Consider the following 19,500-nt stretch of genomic DNA (forward strand, 5'->3'; position numbering starts at 1 on the left):
GAACTCTTGAAATTTATTGTTTTCCAGGATTTAGTCCCTGGTTCCATACTTCTTGTTCTTAAATGTCTGACTTTCTGTTTGGCCTTATTAACCTTAATTTTTTTTGACTATGTCTAGATTAGTAAATGATGGATTGGTTTGTGTGCCTGTACTGCTTTCATTAGTATCGACTATCTGCTAACCTTGGTGTCATCTGCAAATTTTACCAGCAATGTTCTATGTTTACTTACAGATCATTAATAAAAATACTGAACGGTGTCGAGTACTAGTACTAATCTTTATGGGATCCAAAGAGAAATAACATCATTCAGTCACAATTCCCTATTTATACCTTCTTTTTGAAAACAGAAAACTGAGATCATCTAGTGGATTTCTGATGTATTTAACACGTACTTTATTGTCTTGTATGCTTTGTTTTGATCAGAAAGTCCTGTGGCACGAGGTAACTTCACAGGAGTCTAAATAGCACAAGGTGTAATGGTTGTCTGCTACTGTCAACAGCTATTTCTTCAGTTTTCTACAAGAACAAGCTTTAATTTTTTTAGGTAAGGATAAGAGTCCAAACTAAAGACACTGTACAAAAAACTATAGAATTGTGTTTTAGAGTATTTTTAAGGGGAAGCAGAATAATTAAAAAGTATTCAAAGTAAATAGCCTCTCAAATTTGTCTTATGTGTTTTCAATGTGTTGCTCTGCAGGGGATGATTTGCATTAGTTAAGAATGATTGTTGTGAAAGATTCTGTATTTTTAAACATCAAAGGAAAATTCATATTTCTTTCTTTTCCTGCGACATGTGATCCATAACTTTAGTTCTGAAGGTGTCTGTTGTGTTGCATTTCTTCCAGCTGGTAATTGAAGAAAGATCCTTGCAATAAGTTCATTAACTACTGATGAAAAAAACAGGTTTGAGACTTAGAAGTTTGCTTAGGAAGTTGCATTCACAGTTTTATAGTGGGATATGCAAATTTTCAATTTTTTACAGCAGTAGTTCTCTGAGCAGATTTCCAGGCTACAGCACAGGCATGTTAACTGTCAGTATCAGCATTAATTATCTAAACCCTAAGCTGTTGTTGGAGACCAGTGTAAGGATTCATCAGAGAGATTAATTGAACCTCAGCTTGGGAGACTAAGTTCTGCTGCTCATGGAGTGCTAACTTGCAGTTGGTATCATGAATCAAAATGCAGACAGCATTAACATTTTCTGTTGGAGCTAGAAATGGCAGAGAAGTCCCAGTTACTCTCTGCCCAGAGCTGTCACAGTCCAGAGAGAAGCAGAGAAGAAGGAGCTTATACTCAGGAGGATCTTTGTATGAGACAGAACCACCAGTGGGATTCCCACTTCATTGCAGTGGTTCATCACCCTCATGGTTCCCTTTAGTCAAGGCTGTGTCACAGGCTGGCCCCAAAGCTACACAGTGGAAAAACAAAGGAGTAATAACAGCACAGCAGTGCAGTAACCAGCAAAGTGACAGTAGGGCCAGTTAGTACAGGAGCTAAACATGAAAGGAAAAGGATTTTAAAACAACTTGCACCTGGAAGTACCACTCCTGCAGCAGCTGCCGGAGCCCACAGTTCAAAGGTGGAAGAGAAAACCGAAGTGTTTTGTACCAGAAAGTGCAAAGAAAAAGAGCCAAAGATAAGAGATACCCAGAGCAATACATTGATTTGTTTTTTTCAATGTGAATAAAGCTGGTGAATGCAGTTCTGCTGCTTTATTTGAGGAAAGTCTAATTGCCCTAGCCAGAATCTGACCTGTGGCTGTATAAACCCCTCGCATACAAATAGCGTAGAGCCTCCGGCTTCCAGGTTCTGGCTCTGTGCTAACACAGAACATGCCTTGTAGGATTCCAAAAGTTCCTTACCTCCCCCCTACACTGGAAGCCTCAGGGAAAAAAGCAGTGTTTCTGTCAAAATGCCCTGGCAGCATCCTTTCTTTCAGTCTGATTCCCTTATGCATAAGCAAAAAACATCAAAGTTCAATATCAAGCCAAAAACATTTCAGGTGTCCTTGTCAGGGTACCTGAGACACAAAGACTCAGCTGACTCTTGTGTTTCTAGAAGTCTCGTGTCCATCTACTTTCTCCATAATTTGCAAGGCTTTGCCCTGTTTCACAGAGTGAAAAGCAGTCTCAAACAACCTTGCAGATACCATAGGATGGGAATCTGAAGATGGGCAGATCCTGGGAAGCAACTGGCAACAGTGACTTACTGAGGTGATGGGAACAGGAGGGAAGGAGAGCTGGGGCTATGTCAGTGTAGCTTTTCCCTTGTGGGTTGCGATGGTGATTCGCAGACCTGTTCTGCTCTGTGCTCGACAACATTCTCATGGATGACCTGAGACTTGCACTTTCAAATGAGAGTAGTGGGTAACTTGGGAGGTAAAAGTCACAAAGATGAGATGGCATTGAGCAAGTACCTCTAAGAGGATAATTAGTCTTTTGAATAATAACTAAGGGTCCTCTCTGTCAACCTTGATGCAGCTCCAGTTGTCCAAGTCTGATCCAAACCATAGGAATTACTGGCATCCAGAAATCATAGATGCTTTGTACAGCAGTCTCTTGCATGGTATTTTGTTTGCAAAGAAGTCTGAAAAGTACCCTATAATACTACAAAAACCATAAAACTATCTGTTAGAAATCTAAACTAGGCCAGTCTTTGCCACCTTTTTTTTTTCCTGAGCCCCTAAATTGTTGTTGTTATTCTTTGATTATCCTGTGAATATTCAGGATAAGCAAGTCACCGGAAAACCTACCCAATAAAAGCATTCTACCCACACGTTCTGTTCCTTCTCTTCTCTGGGTTCAAATCTGAGTCCACAGACCTGAGTATTATCTCAGTGCACGGAATGGTGTGCTCGCATTGCCATTATGCCCTGCAGGGATATTCATTCCCTTTCCCAATCTGGCAGCCTGTGCTTGTGAGCAGGAGTCATTACAACTGAGCATGCTGTTCTATGGTATGCCCTAAGGCGGTGGAAATGACTGCGGTCCAACTCTCAGCTCAAGAGTATTGTGCACCAGGATATTAACTGTAAAACTGGCAATATTGCTTTGGTGCAAAGTCTTTCTCCAGGCACCCACAAGACAGATGGCTTTATCAGTACACAGCCATTCACCTCTCCATTGCAATTGGGAAGAAATACAAACAAATTTCCAACTATCTTTGCTAAGCAATTTTACAGCTGTCTATCTGCAATTAAAGCACTTCCCTTGGGTGTGCTTTGCGTTTTTATAGTGACTGGCAATATTTTTTCCACGATGCTACACTCAGCCTTCCACAGAGTTTTTAATGCTCACAAAAATACGTGACAGTAAATTAACGAAGATGAGTGCTTCAGACTGTAGGGAACCAAGCAAAGGAGGATTCTGCATAATCTGTATAATTGGACATTTCCTGTAGACCAGTGTAAAAAAAATTCCTCTCTGGTAGGGAAAGATTTTTGTATAAAAGTTCATGGGGATGAATTGATCTGCACTTCATGGAAAGTAGAGCCTATACGAAGGGCAGCTTTCAGCCCGCAGCCCATCAGTCCTGTTCCTCCTGACCTGAACTGTGCATCGGTCTTTGAAGTGGTATGAGCCAAGGATTGAAGCAGTGCTTTTCTCAGTAACTGAATATCTGTCTTTGGCTCAAATGAGTGGGCATCCATGAACATGTCTCTCAAGTTGGAGTGAGTTTTCCATCAGAATCAAAAGCTGGTCAGAGCTAAATTTTAAGATGAAGCAACCAGGGCATTTGCACCCCCTTGCTATTGTAGTACCTGTGCTCCAGTTTCCAAATAAAGTTGACACAAACTTCCCATAAGTGAGAGGTAAGACTGAACCACGCTTAACTAGTAGTACTACCTCGCCATCAGGGAGAAGCAGTTGGCTGAGATTTCTATATGCTGTGAAATGGGAAGAGTCTGCAGTCAGCTCTGAAAGTAACTTCAAGGTGGGACAATCCATCACAGCAGCTCCTAATTCACAGAGAAGCCGCGCACTGAAAGCAGTCTGTCTGCCTCCAAACTGGAGAAATCAATGTCTGATAATCAGCAAAAATCTTGTTGACAAGGCTACGATGCAGGAAGGAGGTAAAAAACTCAAAAGTATTATTTTTTTTTCCTTTGTATATTGAGGCAGGGGGCAGTGAATCCTTACGCATTTCCTGCCTTGGAGAAGGAGTATGGGAAGACTGGAGGAAGCCTTCCCACTGTCTCTGAGTGAGGAAGGAAAATCCCAACAGCTTGTACTTCAAACCCTCATTTGTCTGCAGGTCTGGGAAGACTATGGAAGTGTTGGTAAGAATACAGTAACATGGGAGGGAGAGGAAGACATGTAGAGGAGGTAAGGAAGCAGGGAAGAACAAAAGGACACGTCCAACTTGAAGATTCCCATTTACTCAATCTTCATGAAGATACTTTTCCTACTTTTCGTTATACCCTTTTTGCCCTTTCCTGTATCTTTTTCGAGTCTGCTTCATCCTTTCGGAGATGGGAGGACCAAAACTGCTCACGTCATTAAAAATGCAGGTTCACCATGCATTTTTTTGAAGTGTGCTTTGTTTTTTTCTCTAGCCCTTTCCAAATAATTTGGTTGCTTTTTTGACCCCTTACTGGGTACTGAGCTGACATCTTCATAGAACTCTTATTTCATTCCTGAACAGTCCTTATCAGTTTATGTCATTACGTGCACCACTTTGCAGTACCCTACATGGAATTTCATCTGCCACTTTATCACAAGTTGTTCGTGATCGTAGTGCTCTTCTGCAGCTCTGCACAGTCAGCTTTCAGTCTTAGTGCCTGTGATAACTGTAGTGGAATCAGCAGTCTCTGTTCCCCCATTATTCATCACCTTTTCCAGGTCATTTAGAACTTTGCTGAGCAGCACAGATCCTGGCACAAAGTCCTGTAGGATTGCACTGGTGATTTCCTTCCAGTGGGAAAACTCTGCATTCCCACTTTTTCTTTTGTATCTTTTAATTGTTTATTCATTCAAATGAGAATCTTCTTAGCCCATGAGACTTCCTTTTTAAGAGCTTTTTTTTTCCCCAATTAATTTTAAAAATGCACTTTAGTACACTGTGTTGGGTTTGTGTAGCAGGGGAGGGGCTACAGGGGTGGCTCCTGTGAGAAGCTGCTAGAAGCTTCCCCAGCTCCAAACTCAAACCTGCTGCTGGCCAAGGCCGAGCCCATCAGCAATGGTGGTTGCACCTCTGTGATAACATATTTAAGAAGGGGGAAAAGACTGCTGAGGGAGAGAGTAATAAAGATGGAGGAAGAAGAAGAAGAAGAGCTACAGTAAGAAGGAGAGGAAGAAGAAGATGCAAGAAGAAGAGGAGCTACAGTGAGGAGAGGAGTGGGATGTGATAGAAACAACTATGCAGACACCAAGGTCAGTGAAGAAGGAGAGGGAGGAGGTGCACTGGAGCAGAGATTCCTGTGCAGCCCATGGTGAGATGGCAGGCTGTCCCCCTGCAGCCCATGGAGGTTAATGGTGGAGCAGATATCCACCTGCAGCCCGTGGAGGACCCCACGCCGGAGCTGGTGGCTGGGCCCAGAAAAGGCCGTGACTCTGTGGGAAAGCCCACGCTGGAGCAGTTTGTGGAGGACTGCAGCCCATGGAAAGGACTTGAGCTGGAGAAACTCATGGAGGGCTGACCCGCATGAGAGGGACCCCATGCTGGAGCAGGGGAAGAGTGTGAGGAGTCCTCCCCCCAAGGAGAAAGGAGTGGCAGAGACAATGTGGGACGAACTGACAGCAACCCCCATTCACACCCCCTGCACGCTGTGGGAGGAGGTAGAGGAATCGGGAGTGAAACTGAGCCCGGGAAGAAGGGAGGGGTGGGGGGAAGGTGTGTTTTTAAGATACGGTTCTATTTCTCATCATCCTACTCTGATTTGATTGGTAACAAATTAAATTGGTTTATTTTTCCCCAAAATCAAGTCTGGTTTTTGCCTGTGACCATAATTGGTGAGTGATCCCTTCTTGTACTTGTCTCGACCCACAAGCTTTTTGCTGTATTTTCTCCTCCCCATCCCGACAGGGGAAGGAGTGAGCGAGCGGCTGCGTGGTGCTTTGTTGCCAGCTGGGTTTAAACCATGACATACACCTTGTCCACTTACTTGTTGATTCTTCAAAAAAAATGCCAATAGGCTTGTCAAGTATGTCTTCCCTTTACAGAAGCTTAATGGAGAGCTTCCCAATATATTTTTCCATGCATCTGCTCATTCTCTTCCTTGCAATGGTTCCTACTGATTTGCTGAACGAGGACATCCGGTTCGCTGGTCTGTAGTTCCCCAGATCACCCCTGGAATCCTTTGTAAAAATTAGCCATCTCACCACCTTCCCAGCCCCTGACACTGAGACAATTCCCAGTGAGAGGTTACACACCACGGCTCGCAGTTGTGTTATTTCATCCTTCGGTTGGTTTAGAGCTCTTAGGTGAATACCATCTGGTCCTAGTGAGCTGTTAGTGTTGTGCCATGGGAAATACAATCTCTGAAGAGAGAACTCCGTGCGAAGTCCAGTGCATCATGCTTAAGTGCAAATGTTCACTACTCCACCCCTCTTGTTTTGTTTTCCACTCCTAGGTAATTTGAATTCTGTTTTAATCGTTTCCGCTTGGCCTCACAGTCAGACAGTCACAACACTTAATCAGAATAAAGACTACCTAATGAAAAAATAAACATTATAGAAATGTTGCTCTTTTGATTAATGTATTTTTCATGCTTTATTTCCTGCATAGACTGTTTTACCCTCTTCTTAAGTTAATGAAAGAATCTTCCAGTGTTCAGCTAGAGAGTTCACAACATAAGACAGGTACCTTTACGCAGGAGTATGCCTAAAAATAGATTACCAATTGTGTTAAATAGCCACAACTGTGGTGGCACCATGCCATGCCAGAAATAATAATAGATGTCTCTTTAAGGGATTAGAACATTTAAATAGGAATACAGATAGTAAGGGATGGGAACCATGTGTAATCAGTGATGTGAAGGCAATTACAAGGAAACAAAACAAGGGGACATGTCAGAAAGTGTGCGAGAACAGAAATTCAACTAGCAAGGTTCCCACTAAAGCTATGTAATTTAATTTAAAGCTTTGAAGCATTTTCTATCATACTTGGAAGGCTCCAGTAATTTATATCTTCTTATACTGCAGTTTAAAGTCTTACAAGAGAATTTACAGAACTTTTGTGGTTTGAGTGGACTAATTCATTAGCCTGTTGCATTGGAAACACGCAGCATACAGCAACATATATTCAAGCCTTTGTATCTGCAAGGATGGATCAAAGCATTTACAGTTTCTAAATTAGAAACCATTTTCGGCTGTTACAGATTTAGATATCCATTACCGCTAAATGTAAGTAACTTTCCTGGCAGTCCAGTAAGGAAGACTTCAGAACCTCTCAACGTTTAGACACATTTGCTTATGCAGGAATGGTAAATGTCAATAAAATTCTACATTTTGATAGTAGCTCCAGATTCATTTTAACTGTGATCACATGCAGAACAAGTTCCAGCCCTTCCAAAAAGAAGGTTCTACAGCTTTGTTTAGAAGGTGGATCACATGTCTTTGTAGGATTCATGACTCTAAAGCCATATGGAATATAGTAACCCACACATTTTGACTATCTGAAAATTTTGTTTGAAAAGAACAGAGAGGTACCAGTGAAATGACTGACTGAAGTTGTGTACTTCTGTTGAAAATCAGCACTTCAGAATTAGAACCAAAATTGTGGTCATGCTTTGAATGTATCTATATTATCTTCTTAGAACGAATCCTTTTCCATTCCAGAGTCCTGGTACCCCAAACTTCCCTACTGCGGCTCTTTTTTCACACTGTGGCTGTGCTCTGAAACAAATTTAAAATGTCCCTAGCTACAGAAAAACACAGGATGTGCTTTCTGTATGTTAGGGTCTATCTCATACGTATAATATGGCAGTTCTTTGCAAGCCTCCCAGTGATTTGCAGGCATCGCAGGAGATCTCGTGGCCTTCTGTCCTCAGCTGCCATACCCAAATACCTGCATTTCTGGAATTACATGTCAGAAGGCTGCTTCTTAAGCTTTCTCATTTGTATGATTCACGGTGAAGATTTGGCATGTGTGTAACAGGGTTGCAGTGTGGGACGTAGAGGAGGAGGAGGAGGAACCCTGCTCAATAGTTAGTTGCATATGCACCTGCTCATGTGCACAGTTTTACTGATGAGAAAATTTCCCAGCAGCAATACAGAACTGCTGGGAATGATCTGTCCAGCTTTTTACAAAGAAGTGGTTCAAATTCAAAAGGCTCTGGGCTGTGTGTATACGTGCATTGGACAGGTTACAACTCTCCGCAGGTCAGTATAGCTATACACTGTGTATCAAGCTGCAGAAGATATCTGGGACACTGTGATGGAGCCTCTCATGATCTGGGACCCTCTGCAGATGGAGCGAGGGATGCCCATGAGGACATGGAGTGTGACAGTCCAGCTGTTTGTCTCATCAGCCACAGAAGCAGCAAAGGACACAACGTGAAGAGTTCTCATCACAGATTGTAATATAATTTCTCATATCAACTCTCACAGTGAAAAACACCCACTGAGGCCTGGCTAGCCAGGGACACATGTTCAGCCTGGCACAGGAGCCAATATCTGGTGGGTGTCTTGATGTACATACCCGTTTTAGTGGCCTTCGGGGAGCAGAGCAGAGTGAGGGGATATGCCTTGCTCCTTAAAAAGCTCACCCCTCTTTACTCCATCTCTTCTAAATGGAAAGGAAATTGCAGGCTGTTCACGGGGAAGAGCCTAATGCCTTGTTTCTTTGCAAAATAGCAGCCATTGTATGTCACTCCTTTAGAGCAACAAATAATATACTGTCTTGGATTAATAGCAGCTAATTGGCACACACAATCACAGGAGTGGATGTGCTCTTGAATAATGATGTGTCTTGCGAGTCTTATGTATCCAGATATATCCATAGGCTTCCCTAGTGAGACCAGCAGTGCCTTGGTAGCTGAAAAATGGCATTATGTTAAATGATGATACCCACCTTGTTCACAAACTGTCAGGACTGCATTGCGTGTCCTTCCAGTGCGCTACCTTGCTGAAGTGGTTGGTACGTGCTCTGAATACTGGGATCATTGCAAGACAGTGCATTACACTTGTGAGAAAAAGGGAACTCTATTACCGACTGTTTCCAGGGTTAACTGGGACTCTGGACCTCTACTGGAAGTCTGTCCACTGCCTGCCGGATGTGAACCTTCCCAGAATAATGGCTATAGGTAAATCTTTCCACCAATATGCACCCAGATAATTCTCAGGCCAGTGAGCACAGCCCATAGTGTTCCAGCTTCTCTGGCAGTGTGTTGTGCTGGTTGATTTCTGAACCCGCCTCAGAAGCAGCAAGGCATAAAGCTGTTGCTCGAAAGACAGCTGTTATTCTGCTATGCGTTTTAAACACTCAACCCACTTTCCAGGAGTGAGTATTAAGCAAACCACACAACAGGGAAGCATTTGTGGTGCAATGTCACTTGCACAGCAGAGGCGGACAAGCTTCTCCCTGTCCATATCTGCTAGACCAGTTTTCTGTTGCAGTCCAACCTACAGATTCTGCAAAGTTGTACAAATCATTAAGGTGGACCCAAACATCAGAGTTGCCAGTGGTTGGCATGAGTGTAGCAGCACCTTTTTGAAAGGTGCTAGCTTCCATTAAGGTCTTCAGACCTGCAAGACCCCACGTCTCTCTATTAATGCCTGTTGTTTATATTGTTGGTTTGGGGATGGTTTTTTTTTTTTTCATTTTGGTGGGGTCCTTTTGCTTTTCAGTTGTAAAATTAATAAATACATCTGTACTAGTACACACCTTAGCTACAGAAAAACTGACTGTTTATTCCCCCAACTGATTGCTCATGGATCAGTAGCAGTCAGGACTGGCAATGTTCTGTAGGGCAATGACTGTCTGCTGGGATGTTGGAGACGGTCCCCCCAAAGATGCTGTACTTGCACATCATGTCAGACAGTACCTGTTTATGCAGAGCTTTAAATGCAGTCCTTCTCATGTGTTGGCTTTCCCATTTGTAGTGGGCCACTCACTTCTACCCGTGTTGCTTTCCCTCTATGAAGACCTCCCCTGAGCAAGGGGAGATGAAGCTAGGCTATTGACCGCATCCAATAGTTGGGGAATGAGGCAAAAATCAGTGTTCAAGGACATTATCACTGCTCACGAGTATCTAAGAGGACAGGAAGGGTTTGACCATCGTCCTTTTGTGAGGTTAAACATAGCTGCTGCTTCTTCTAATACTACTTTTAATTTGCTTTGGTCATCTTAGTAGCTGTTCTTCACACCAGCTTCACTTTGAATTCTCCTGCTCTAAACAGTGGGGTGCAGTTCACATGACTGGCTGTATTTACACTATTGATATCTGTGTCTGCGCTAGCTGTATTAACTCGCTGTACTATCAAGCATCACTTCTTTTGCTGATCATAACATAAACATCTAAAATAGGTAAATTACGATGGGAGTTTAGAGCAACTAGTTTGGAGGCAGGCATCTGCACTAGCCACGTCTGGAGTTAGGAGAGAGGGATCCAGCCCTGCTTGACCAGAACTGGATTCCAGATGATCTGTGCTAGTGCCTTTGCAATATGCCTATGCTGCTGCCAGTGACAGTAGCACTTACCTACGTTTGCTTTGGAAATACTTCAAAAAAACATTCAGGGATTATTTTTTTTCCCTGTAGTTTCTAACAGATACAAACTGCAGCAATTTCTAACAAAATTTTCTTTCATGGCAGCAGTTCTCCTTTCTCCATAGCAGAAATTAACTTGATTTTCTGCTATTCTTTTGCTGTTAAATTTTTGTCGGTTTCTATTATTTCGTCCCTCAATGGCATCAAAGCACTATGGGTAGGCAGGCTGCAAACACAGGAGTAACTGCTTGGCAGTGGAGCTGTGGGAAGTGAACGAGTCAATTCTCAGCAGGAAATAAATGAGTAGTTTAAGCTACTTCAATGGTAACTCCATAAGCGTCAGCAACACAATCTCTTGCTGCTGTCTATCTGTAACCTTAGATGACTTTGAGGACTGAACTATCTGCAACTGTCTGTCTATGCCTCAGCTCATCTACACAGTATTGCAGTCTTCTTTTATTGACAGTATTTCCTACTTCTGTCATCAACATATTCCAATACATCTCCCTAATTTTGTGCTCCACAAAGATATTACTGTGTAATGCAGCAATATGACTAACATTGTTCCTGTTCCTTGCCTGCCTTATCATCTTAAAATTCATTAACCACCTTCACATCCCTCCTTAACACTGTGCTTTGCTGCAACGCCTACAAAAATTTGGAAACAATCTGACTGTGAGTGAGCTGAGAACATTGCCTCGCATGCCAAGCGATATACTCTCTTTGTTTCCCTGGGCTCCTCCATCTGGTGGCATCCATCTGCCTCCCCACGGATTGTAGGCTCTTTGGGGCAGGACCATCTCTTTCTTCTATGAGCTGACAGTGCCCGATCCTGTTACCCCTACAGAGCTGGTGTTTTAGTCATCTTTGTTTTAGGCAAAATTCCTTTTAGCTTAGCTTTAATTTTTAAGTAATGCACAGAATGATTTGTGAGGACGTGCTCTCAGATCTAATAACTGTTGAAGTCAAAAAGCCTAGGATTAGTCATACGGTTGTGTGTAGAGGAAGATTTGCTGGTTTGGTTTTTTTTTATATGGTTTGTTCTGTTTATTTGCCTACAGTGACAGCACTTTGCTTTTACTCTGATCCCGCACAAAGAGCCACAGTGGAAGCCATGGGTAGGTTCAGAATGCTGCCCATATTCCTCCACCCTGGCCTCTTTAAGGATGATGAATTTTGGAAAGTACTTCTTTAGTTAAATCTCTGAATTATTTTCAAAATTATGACTTCAAAATAATACATTTTGCTATTGTTGTCCAGGTATAGAATGAAAATTGTGTATGCTTTACGGGAAATCCTTTTAAAATGCTGCCCCTGTGTCAGTGTGGAAGGCCTAGAGTAAATCAAGCTTAATGACCCTCAAAGCCAGCGGAGAGTCTTGCTTTAAACCAGTTTATTGTTCAGAAATGTGACCACACATAACCAATGCCCTGCAGTGTTCTGCCTGCAATCTTTATCCGTCAGGTAGGAGCAACAACTGTTGGGAGACATCAGCTCCAACCTCTTGAGCATATAGTGGGTCACAAGTGACTGATGCCCATAAGTGACTGATGCCCATAAGCATGCACACTTGCCACCGCATTGCCTTAGGTGCCTTAGCCTTTGTGGTGCCTCCTGCCTGCAGGTGTGCAGCCTGCCTTCCCCTGGCAGTGGGGGGGTGCCTGTCACCCCAGCTGCCCGTGGGTCAGGATTTTCCCTTCCTTGGCCTCATGTTCTTGCTCTCACACTGTCGTTCTTGTGGCCTTGCCCCAGCAAAGCCCGTAATGTGGCTGTGGCGGGTTCTCATAGGAAGCGACTGCGGCAGCGGGAGAATCACCTGCCTTTCCGCTGCTTCTTCTGCTGTTGCTTGGGGCCCAAATAATACACATGCACGGAGCGTAGCAGTCAGTCAGCACACACCAGCCCCGGCCAGCACGCGCCAGTCAGAGATAACAGCATTGCAAGTAGGAACCACTGACACCAGTTTGAGCAGGTCCCAATCAGACTTTCTGCAAGGGACTTTCTGGGGCGACCCTGCTGCACTGGAGGGGAACCCTGGGGAAGCTGCTCGCCTGGGCACCCCCATCACCTCTCTTCCCACTGGCCACTGAGTTTCCCTTTTCCCCTTTTTTTATTTTGTCTCTCTCACCTCCCCTCACCTCTCCCTTCCTCTGTCATTTCCATTTGTGGTGGGATGACCTTGGCTGGACACCAGGTGCCCACCAAGCCGCTCTATCACTCCCCTCCTCAGCAGGACCAGGGGGAAAAAATAAGATGGAAAAAACTTCGTGGGTCAAGATGAAGCATTATTCTCAACTTCCCATCAGCAGGCGATGTCTGGCCACTTCCCAGGAAGCAGGGCTTCAGTACGCACAGCAGTTGCTCCAGAAGACAAACATCATAATCATGATTGCCGCCCCCCCCCAGCTTTTACTGCTGAGCAGACATCACATGGCATGGAATATCCCTTTGGTGAGTTTGGGTCAGCTGTCCTGGCTATGTCCCCTCCCAAGATCTTGCCCACCCCCAGCCTACTGGTGAGGGGGGATGTTGGAGAGACAGCCTTGATGCTGTGTGAGCACTGCTCAGCAGCAGCCAAAACACTGGTGTGTTATCAACACCTTTCTAGCTCCCAATACAGAGCGCAGCAGGATGAGGACTGCTGTGGGGAAAATTAACTCCATCTCAGCCAGACCCAATACATCATTTTTCACCAAAAGCAACCTTCTGCATGTGAACCTGTCTGGGCATCCTTTGCGTAACAGCCACATATTGGCTGCAGCTCCCTAGTCTGGGCTTACACGCAGGTGTAAGAGAAACTGCTCTCCCCAGCTGCCATCGCCTGTGGTTTAGCTCACACACCCTAACAGCTTGCCTCGTTCCTCCCTCCCTCTGCTTCAGGATGGCTAAAAATTTTTTTAGAAATAGGATTTTTTAAGAAATAAGAAAGCAGAGAGGGAAAAAAGCATGGGTAAATGTAGGCAATGGACTGCTGTATGGGTGAGAGTCAGGGCCCGCTAGCATCCAGAGTCTCTCAAGTGCCATAGACCATCGCTATTCCAGCTCCCGCAAGGGTCTGCAATGGCAAGAACTGACCAGCAGAAGAAAGCAGTACGGGTCCCTCTTCTGAAGAGAAATTTCTGATGCTAAAGCTGAAGTATTGCTGTAGAGGGAAATGTTGACGTAGCTGCTCTTTCATCAGGATAAAAGTAAATATACTGGAAAGCAGCTGGGAAAATGAGCTGGAAAATAGGAATCACTGTACAGAGCACAGGCAGCAAGGAAAACCGGAAAGTTGAGCCTGATTTTAGGAGATAACATATTTAAGGATCTGAAAGTGAATTCAGGATGATGGGAGAAGCAGCTGTCTGTGAAATAGAAGCTAACAAAGTCTGGGGCACACAGAGAAAGCCACAAGTCCAGGAATGATTACAGTGTAGTTTCAGCCTAAATATTTGAGGCATCTGTCTTGGAGTAGTCAACAGCTCGGGCTCAGAGTGGGCTGCAAAACCTACTGAAAGAGCAGGGGCCTGAGCCCCATGCTGCCATGCTTGCCCTGCTGCTTGCCGCTGAGCTGTGGTGGGTAATGCTGACACACGTGTCCCTGCACCATGCTCCAGAGAGGCAGGGACGCGCTTGCAGGCAGCACAGGCAGCACGAAGCGCTTTTTGGGGAGTGCCAGTCAAGGAAGGGCTTCTAATGGTGTGGAAAGAAGTTGTTCCTGTTGGTTGATTCCTGTTGCATTTGGGGAAGGAGCCCTTGCTGGTCCCAAAGGCACAGGATTACAGTGAAGAAACTTTTAATTTCATTATTGATTTCTCCTTTTAATGGAAATAGAGCACAAGGTGGTGAATATTGACAGCTGGGTTCAAAGTGTCCCTCGCCTTTAATTTTGGGATGGGGAGGATGTCAGCATATCATTTGCATTCTTATCTGCTTGATGCCTATTAGAAAACAGTGCCTCCATCAAGCAGTGAAGGCATTAGTAGATGAATGAGGTGAGTAGTCTGCACTGTGCGTGGGATCCCCGTGTATTTGCCAAGAGAGCCCTTTGCTGCTTGTGCTTTTCCTTCTCTGTTAGCTGGTCCCCTGCCCAGGAGGAGCACGTTCATATCTCCGTTGTGGCAGTCGGGACTCAGTTCTCAGAGGTCTGAACTTCGAAAGGAATGGAGGCAGCCTCTTGTTCATTCAAAGTTCTCCTGAAACAGCCTGGGAGGGTTATTCTTTCAGAGTCCTCGGGAAAGTAACACAGATTTTAGTAACACCTGCAATTACAGAAAACATTCTGCAATTCAGCTGTGTTGAGCATGGCCAAGAAAACATTTTTAAAGACAGCTGTGGCATTCAAGGCATATTCTTTCCCTTCCCTTTTATTTTCCGCACAAAGAAACTTGGTTGGAAAGCTCTCCCTTTCTGAATACTGTGCCACAGGAATCTCACTGCCATTCTCCAAACGGAAGGAATTACACACAAAATGACAGAAATTGTTAGTAACGGATTTTTTGCAGCTCCTGAAACTCTGATACTATGGGGAGTAGGTTTTTCTTTGAATGCAGGCAAGGCTGGAAATTTAAAGGAAAAACTCAGCGTTCTGTGTATTTCCAGAACACGGACTCTGCAGTGTTAGCCTTGTCCTGCTCTGGGCAGCAAGCCCGGGCGCTCTCCTGCTTGTGCAGGAAAGTTAGCGTGGGGCATATGGTGAGAAACAAGAACAAGAAAAAAGCCTTTGCCTTTTTATAGTATAGATTTTCATCCCAAATGCATTTGGGCAGGTACGGTGACTTGTATTTACTGATAATGCTTTCCATTAACTTCAGATAGCTCCCAATTTTATGTTGATTGTTTCCCGTTAATACAATATTTCCTATAGCTAAGGTATACAGCACTTAAGGTTTAGCATGGGGTCACTGTGCAAGTTGCATATTTAAAAAAACCCAACAGATTGGCAGGTTCCCGGTCTCTTGCTTTTAGTATTTAGATTGACACTATAGGACTAGTTCAACTCAAGTTACCTTTTTTGTGAATGAGGCATAGCTCCACTGGTGCCAGCGGGGTGCATGTGGTATAAACGTGGTGCGGCAAGAGGAAAATGAGATCTGCCAGCTGCGTGCTATGTAACCCAGAGCCTCAGAAGAAAACAGCATCGTTCCTTTATATAACATTACTTAAGCATCTGCTGAAAAGTAAATGAGTTATGAGAATTCTTGATAAGTGGTATCATTGTGGAATACCTAATGTAGAGTATTTATCCAAGTAGAAACATTTCGTGTTTCTGCTCTTTTACAGCAGGAATATTTCTCAGAGAGCTTTAGGCTGCCGTAGCAGAGACTAAAGGGGTGTAAATCAGCGCTGTTCTATGGAGCACTTGTGATGAAAACCGATGTGGGCTCACTGTGCATACTGGTGCTATACTGACTCACACCACCTGAAGATTTTTACCCTGCATGTTTAGACGTATGGCTGCAACTGGAGCCAAATTCTGCCTTGCTATCCTTATTCAAGGTTGCATGTATTGCTAATAGGAAGAAGGAGCTTTCTCAGCACAGTCTATCCATGGACAATCCTAAAAGAAAGAGAAATTAATTTAGTACATTAGATTTTACCACCATTTCTCACATTGTGAACTATATGACCCCAGGAGCAGAACTGAATCCAAGCTCACTACAGTGAAAAGAAATCACTATTAACAGAAAATAGTTATAACAGTAATAATAAGTATTAGATTAAGTATTTTTTAGTGGTAAAGCTTTAGCAGTAGAAAAAGGGGTAGGAACATCCATAATGCTAAGTAAAAGAGAATGCTATCAGAAAAGAACGAACTTATTTTTAAATGTGTCTCCAAATAACCCTATTGCATTAGCACATCCTTTCAACTCGGGTCATGGCTGCATTAAGCTTCCTCCCCAGTCAGGTCATCCTATGGGTATAAATACATGGTCTAAGTTACATAAAAGCCATCCAATTCTATTTGCATTGTCACTCTACGATACCAAATGCTATAATGACCTCCTTTTTTTATGTCCAGTGCTATCTATAAAGCAGGCTTAGGCCCTTTTGTTCTTAAGGAGGTCAGCTGTCGCGTTGCTCTCTTAATGAGCTTCAGGCATTCCCAGAGAGTTTTCCAATATTGCAAGACATACCTGGCCCCAGGCGGGACAGTTACGGCTCTGCCAACACCTAAGCGGTGCAGACAGATCCCATGTGACAGGTTATGCAACTGAGCTGGGCTTTATATACCCCTAGGACCTTAAGCATGTGAAGGGCGCGAGGGAAAAGAGCATCAGGTAAGGAAAAAATGTTTGCATATGTTGCTTCTTGGAGTGCTTTGGCATTGTAGCAAACCATATTAGACTTAATCTTATGTTTCATTAGAGGTCAACTTGTAAAAAATCCCTGGGATTTAGTAATGTTTTGTGTGTTCTAAAATTGTAGGGGCTGAACTTCTACGAAGACTCAGAAATCATGGTTATTCCTCTCCGGAGAATGACACCTGGGTATATAAGGTTGTTGCAGGTATGAAAATTCTGTCTTTTTTTCTGCTTTTAATTAGATCTTTGAAATACCAGTATTTCTCTTGCTCGGACTGATTTTATTTCAAATTATTGCGTGACCAACCCAAGGGAACATTGGCTTCTGGTGGGTTAACTTGCATAACCAATCAAAGAGGTCTTAATTAAGCCTCTGCTGAAAAGTAAATGAATTATGATAATTCTTGATAATTGGTATCATGCTGGAATACCAAATGCAGAATACTTGGAAGGAGTTTATGTTTCTGCAGTGCTTAAACAGAAACTACTTCTCCATCATTTTCTCTTGCAATGGCTTTGTGTGTTTGGGGCAGTAGGAAAATGTTGATGGGAAGAGGGATGCTGGGTTCCTAAGCAACTCAAATGAGCTGTCAGTGAAACACTTCAACGAGCTTCTATGGTCATGATAAAGAAACCTCAATCAGTATTGACCTCTGGAACATTGGGGGACCAGAGTATCAATCATTATATGAAGAAAAAAATAAAAGCAAGCATAGAAAATGTTTTAAATCACCTAAATAATTGAGAATAAAACAGCCCAAAGATATATATACCAAAGTAGAGCGTATTCCTTATTGTACTCCATATTTTGATATTTACAGAATAGACATCCTTTTGTAGGAAAATCTCACAGCTCTTAGCAATGTGATGTCCATCCAAAATCATAGACTATAGTAGCTGAGAGGTGATAGTTGAGTAGTTGAGAGGCTGAGCTAAGGATACTGTGTTTCAGTCCTAGCAGTGAATTTCTTTCATGCCTCCCTGCATATCTTTTGATATCACCTTACACAGTAATTTTATTTGGAAATTCTTTTGTCTTTTTTTATCCTGCTACTGAAGTAGCCACAGTCAGCCACATTTATCAAGGTCAGAGCACTCAGCTCTGATTATTTAAGCTCACATAAAAACCGTAGAATCTGGAAGTGAAAATCAGGCTCCTTGGAATCTGTCTCTCCTGTCAGTGGTGCCATGCTTTCCGTCCATGGACTGCAAGGGAAAGGACAAAAAAAATCATTATTTGAGGCCTAGTCATCATTTCATATAAGAAATGCTGCAACTGGAAAGACATGATATGTTTTAACTCACAGCGCCAATATGTGTAGGAATTTGTGTTTTGCTCTCTAGGGAGACCATGCAAACTGTGTTTCTGCTTCTTAGTCAGTGTATCATATGTACTAGGAAAGCAACAGTAACTTAATTTCATTTCTGATTGTTATTCAGATACTCAGTAACAAATTATTTTTTTATCTTTACTTTGATTGGCATTTCCTGCTTCTTTGTTGGACTTGACAAAGAGACTGTGTTAAAACTTGTCTGCTTGGTCTAGTCCTACCTGTGGAGCTAATAAAAGATGTTACTGATCCCCTTTAGTCTTGCTTTCCTGAATTAATAGCTAACATTCAAGGGAGCATCACTGTGTTAGTAGCTAATCTGTGGGAAGGAAGAGATCTTTGTACTTCACAGAACAAGAAAGTCCCTTCTCCTTTATGCCTAAGCCTCCACGCTTGATTCAGCTCTCCCTCTCAGCCACGTAGCCAGAGGGAACCCCATTAAAGTCACTGAAATCACTGAGTTACAAATCAAAAAAAAATCATATCAGAAATGTGTCCTTTCTTTTACAAAGTGATAAAAAGGGGAGCCTTCCAAAATGTGCAATAGTTTGTGCTGAATACTCTTCAGCAGAGAGCAGAGCCATACTATATTAAATGCCATGGAGAAGAAAAAAGGGCTTTGTAGGTTCCAAAGATCCACTTTTGTGTTGCACTCAGCTGAATCAGCGTGTAACTTGCCCTGTTTCTCCCATAGACTCAAGCTGCAGGAAAAATTGTTATCAACTCATCAGACACACTACTGCAACGGGCGGCATTGCTGCTGGGAATGTTTGGGATCGGTATATCCAGCTACAGCACACACCAGCTAACTCAAAAGAAGAGACTTCCCTTGACCCTTTAAGCTGCGTTGGGATGTGACCCAAGAACTAAAGGCTTATGTCAGTAGTGCTGATGAGTGGCTTTTCTGCCTCAGTTACCAGTGTGGAGGTAATGAGACACTTTGCAGCCGTGATTTCTACATGCAAAGTTAAGAAGATGGAAGAATCACAGACTTCTTCAAGAAAGAAAAAAAGAATAATGACTAGCAGAGGCATCAAATTTCCAAATAAGACAAACTGTCTGTAAATACAATGGACTTCTTTTGTTATCCAGTGTATATGCAGAGAGAGATCTAAAGGTATAAAATACAATTAAAATTGGAGCAGGTGTAAACAGATCGATGGGGGTGCCATGCTTTGTTAGTGTCACCTTGTTGCAGCTTTTGCAGATTGACTCCTATGCAAAGACTGGT

At 43.2% G+C, this 19,500-nt stretch overlaps 1 protein-coding gene across 1 annotated transcript in view; it reads left to right on the top strand.

The window, feature by feature from the left end:
• Positions 1-19,127, top strand: part of ERICH1 (glutamate rich 1) — a 104,758-nt gene extending 85,631 nt beyond the window's left edge. Inside the window, exons 7-8 of the mRNA XM_050893973.1 lie at positions 17,063-17,143; positions 18,964-19,127. Of these exons, the coding sequence (XP_050749930.1) occupies positions 17,063-17,143; positions 18,964-19,127 (245 nt within the window). The remainder of the gene's footprint in view (positions 1-17,062; positions 17,144-18,963) is intronic.
• The last annotated feature ends 373 nt before the right edge of the window (positions 19,128-19,500 follow it).

This window comes from Gymnogyps californianus, chromosome 3 (genome assembly GCF_018139145.2).
Source record: "Gymnogyps californianus isolate 813 chromosome 3, ASM1813914v2, whole genome shotgun sequence".
NCBI classification, from domain to species: domain Eukaryota; kingdom Metazoa; phylum Chordata; class Aves; order Accipitriformes; family Cathartidae; genus Gymnogyps; species Gymnogyps californianus.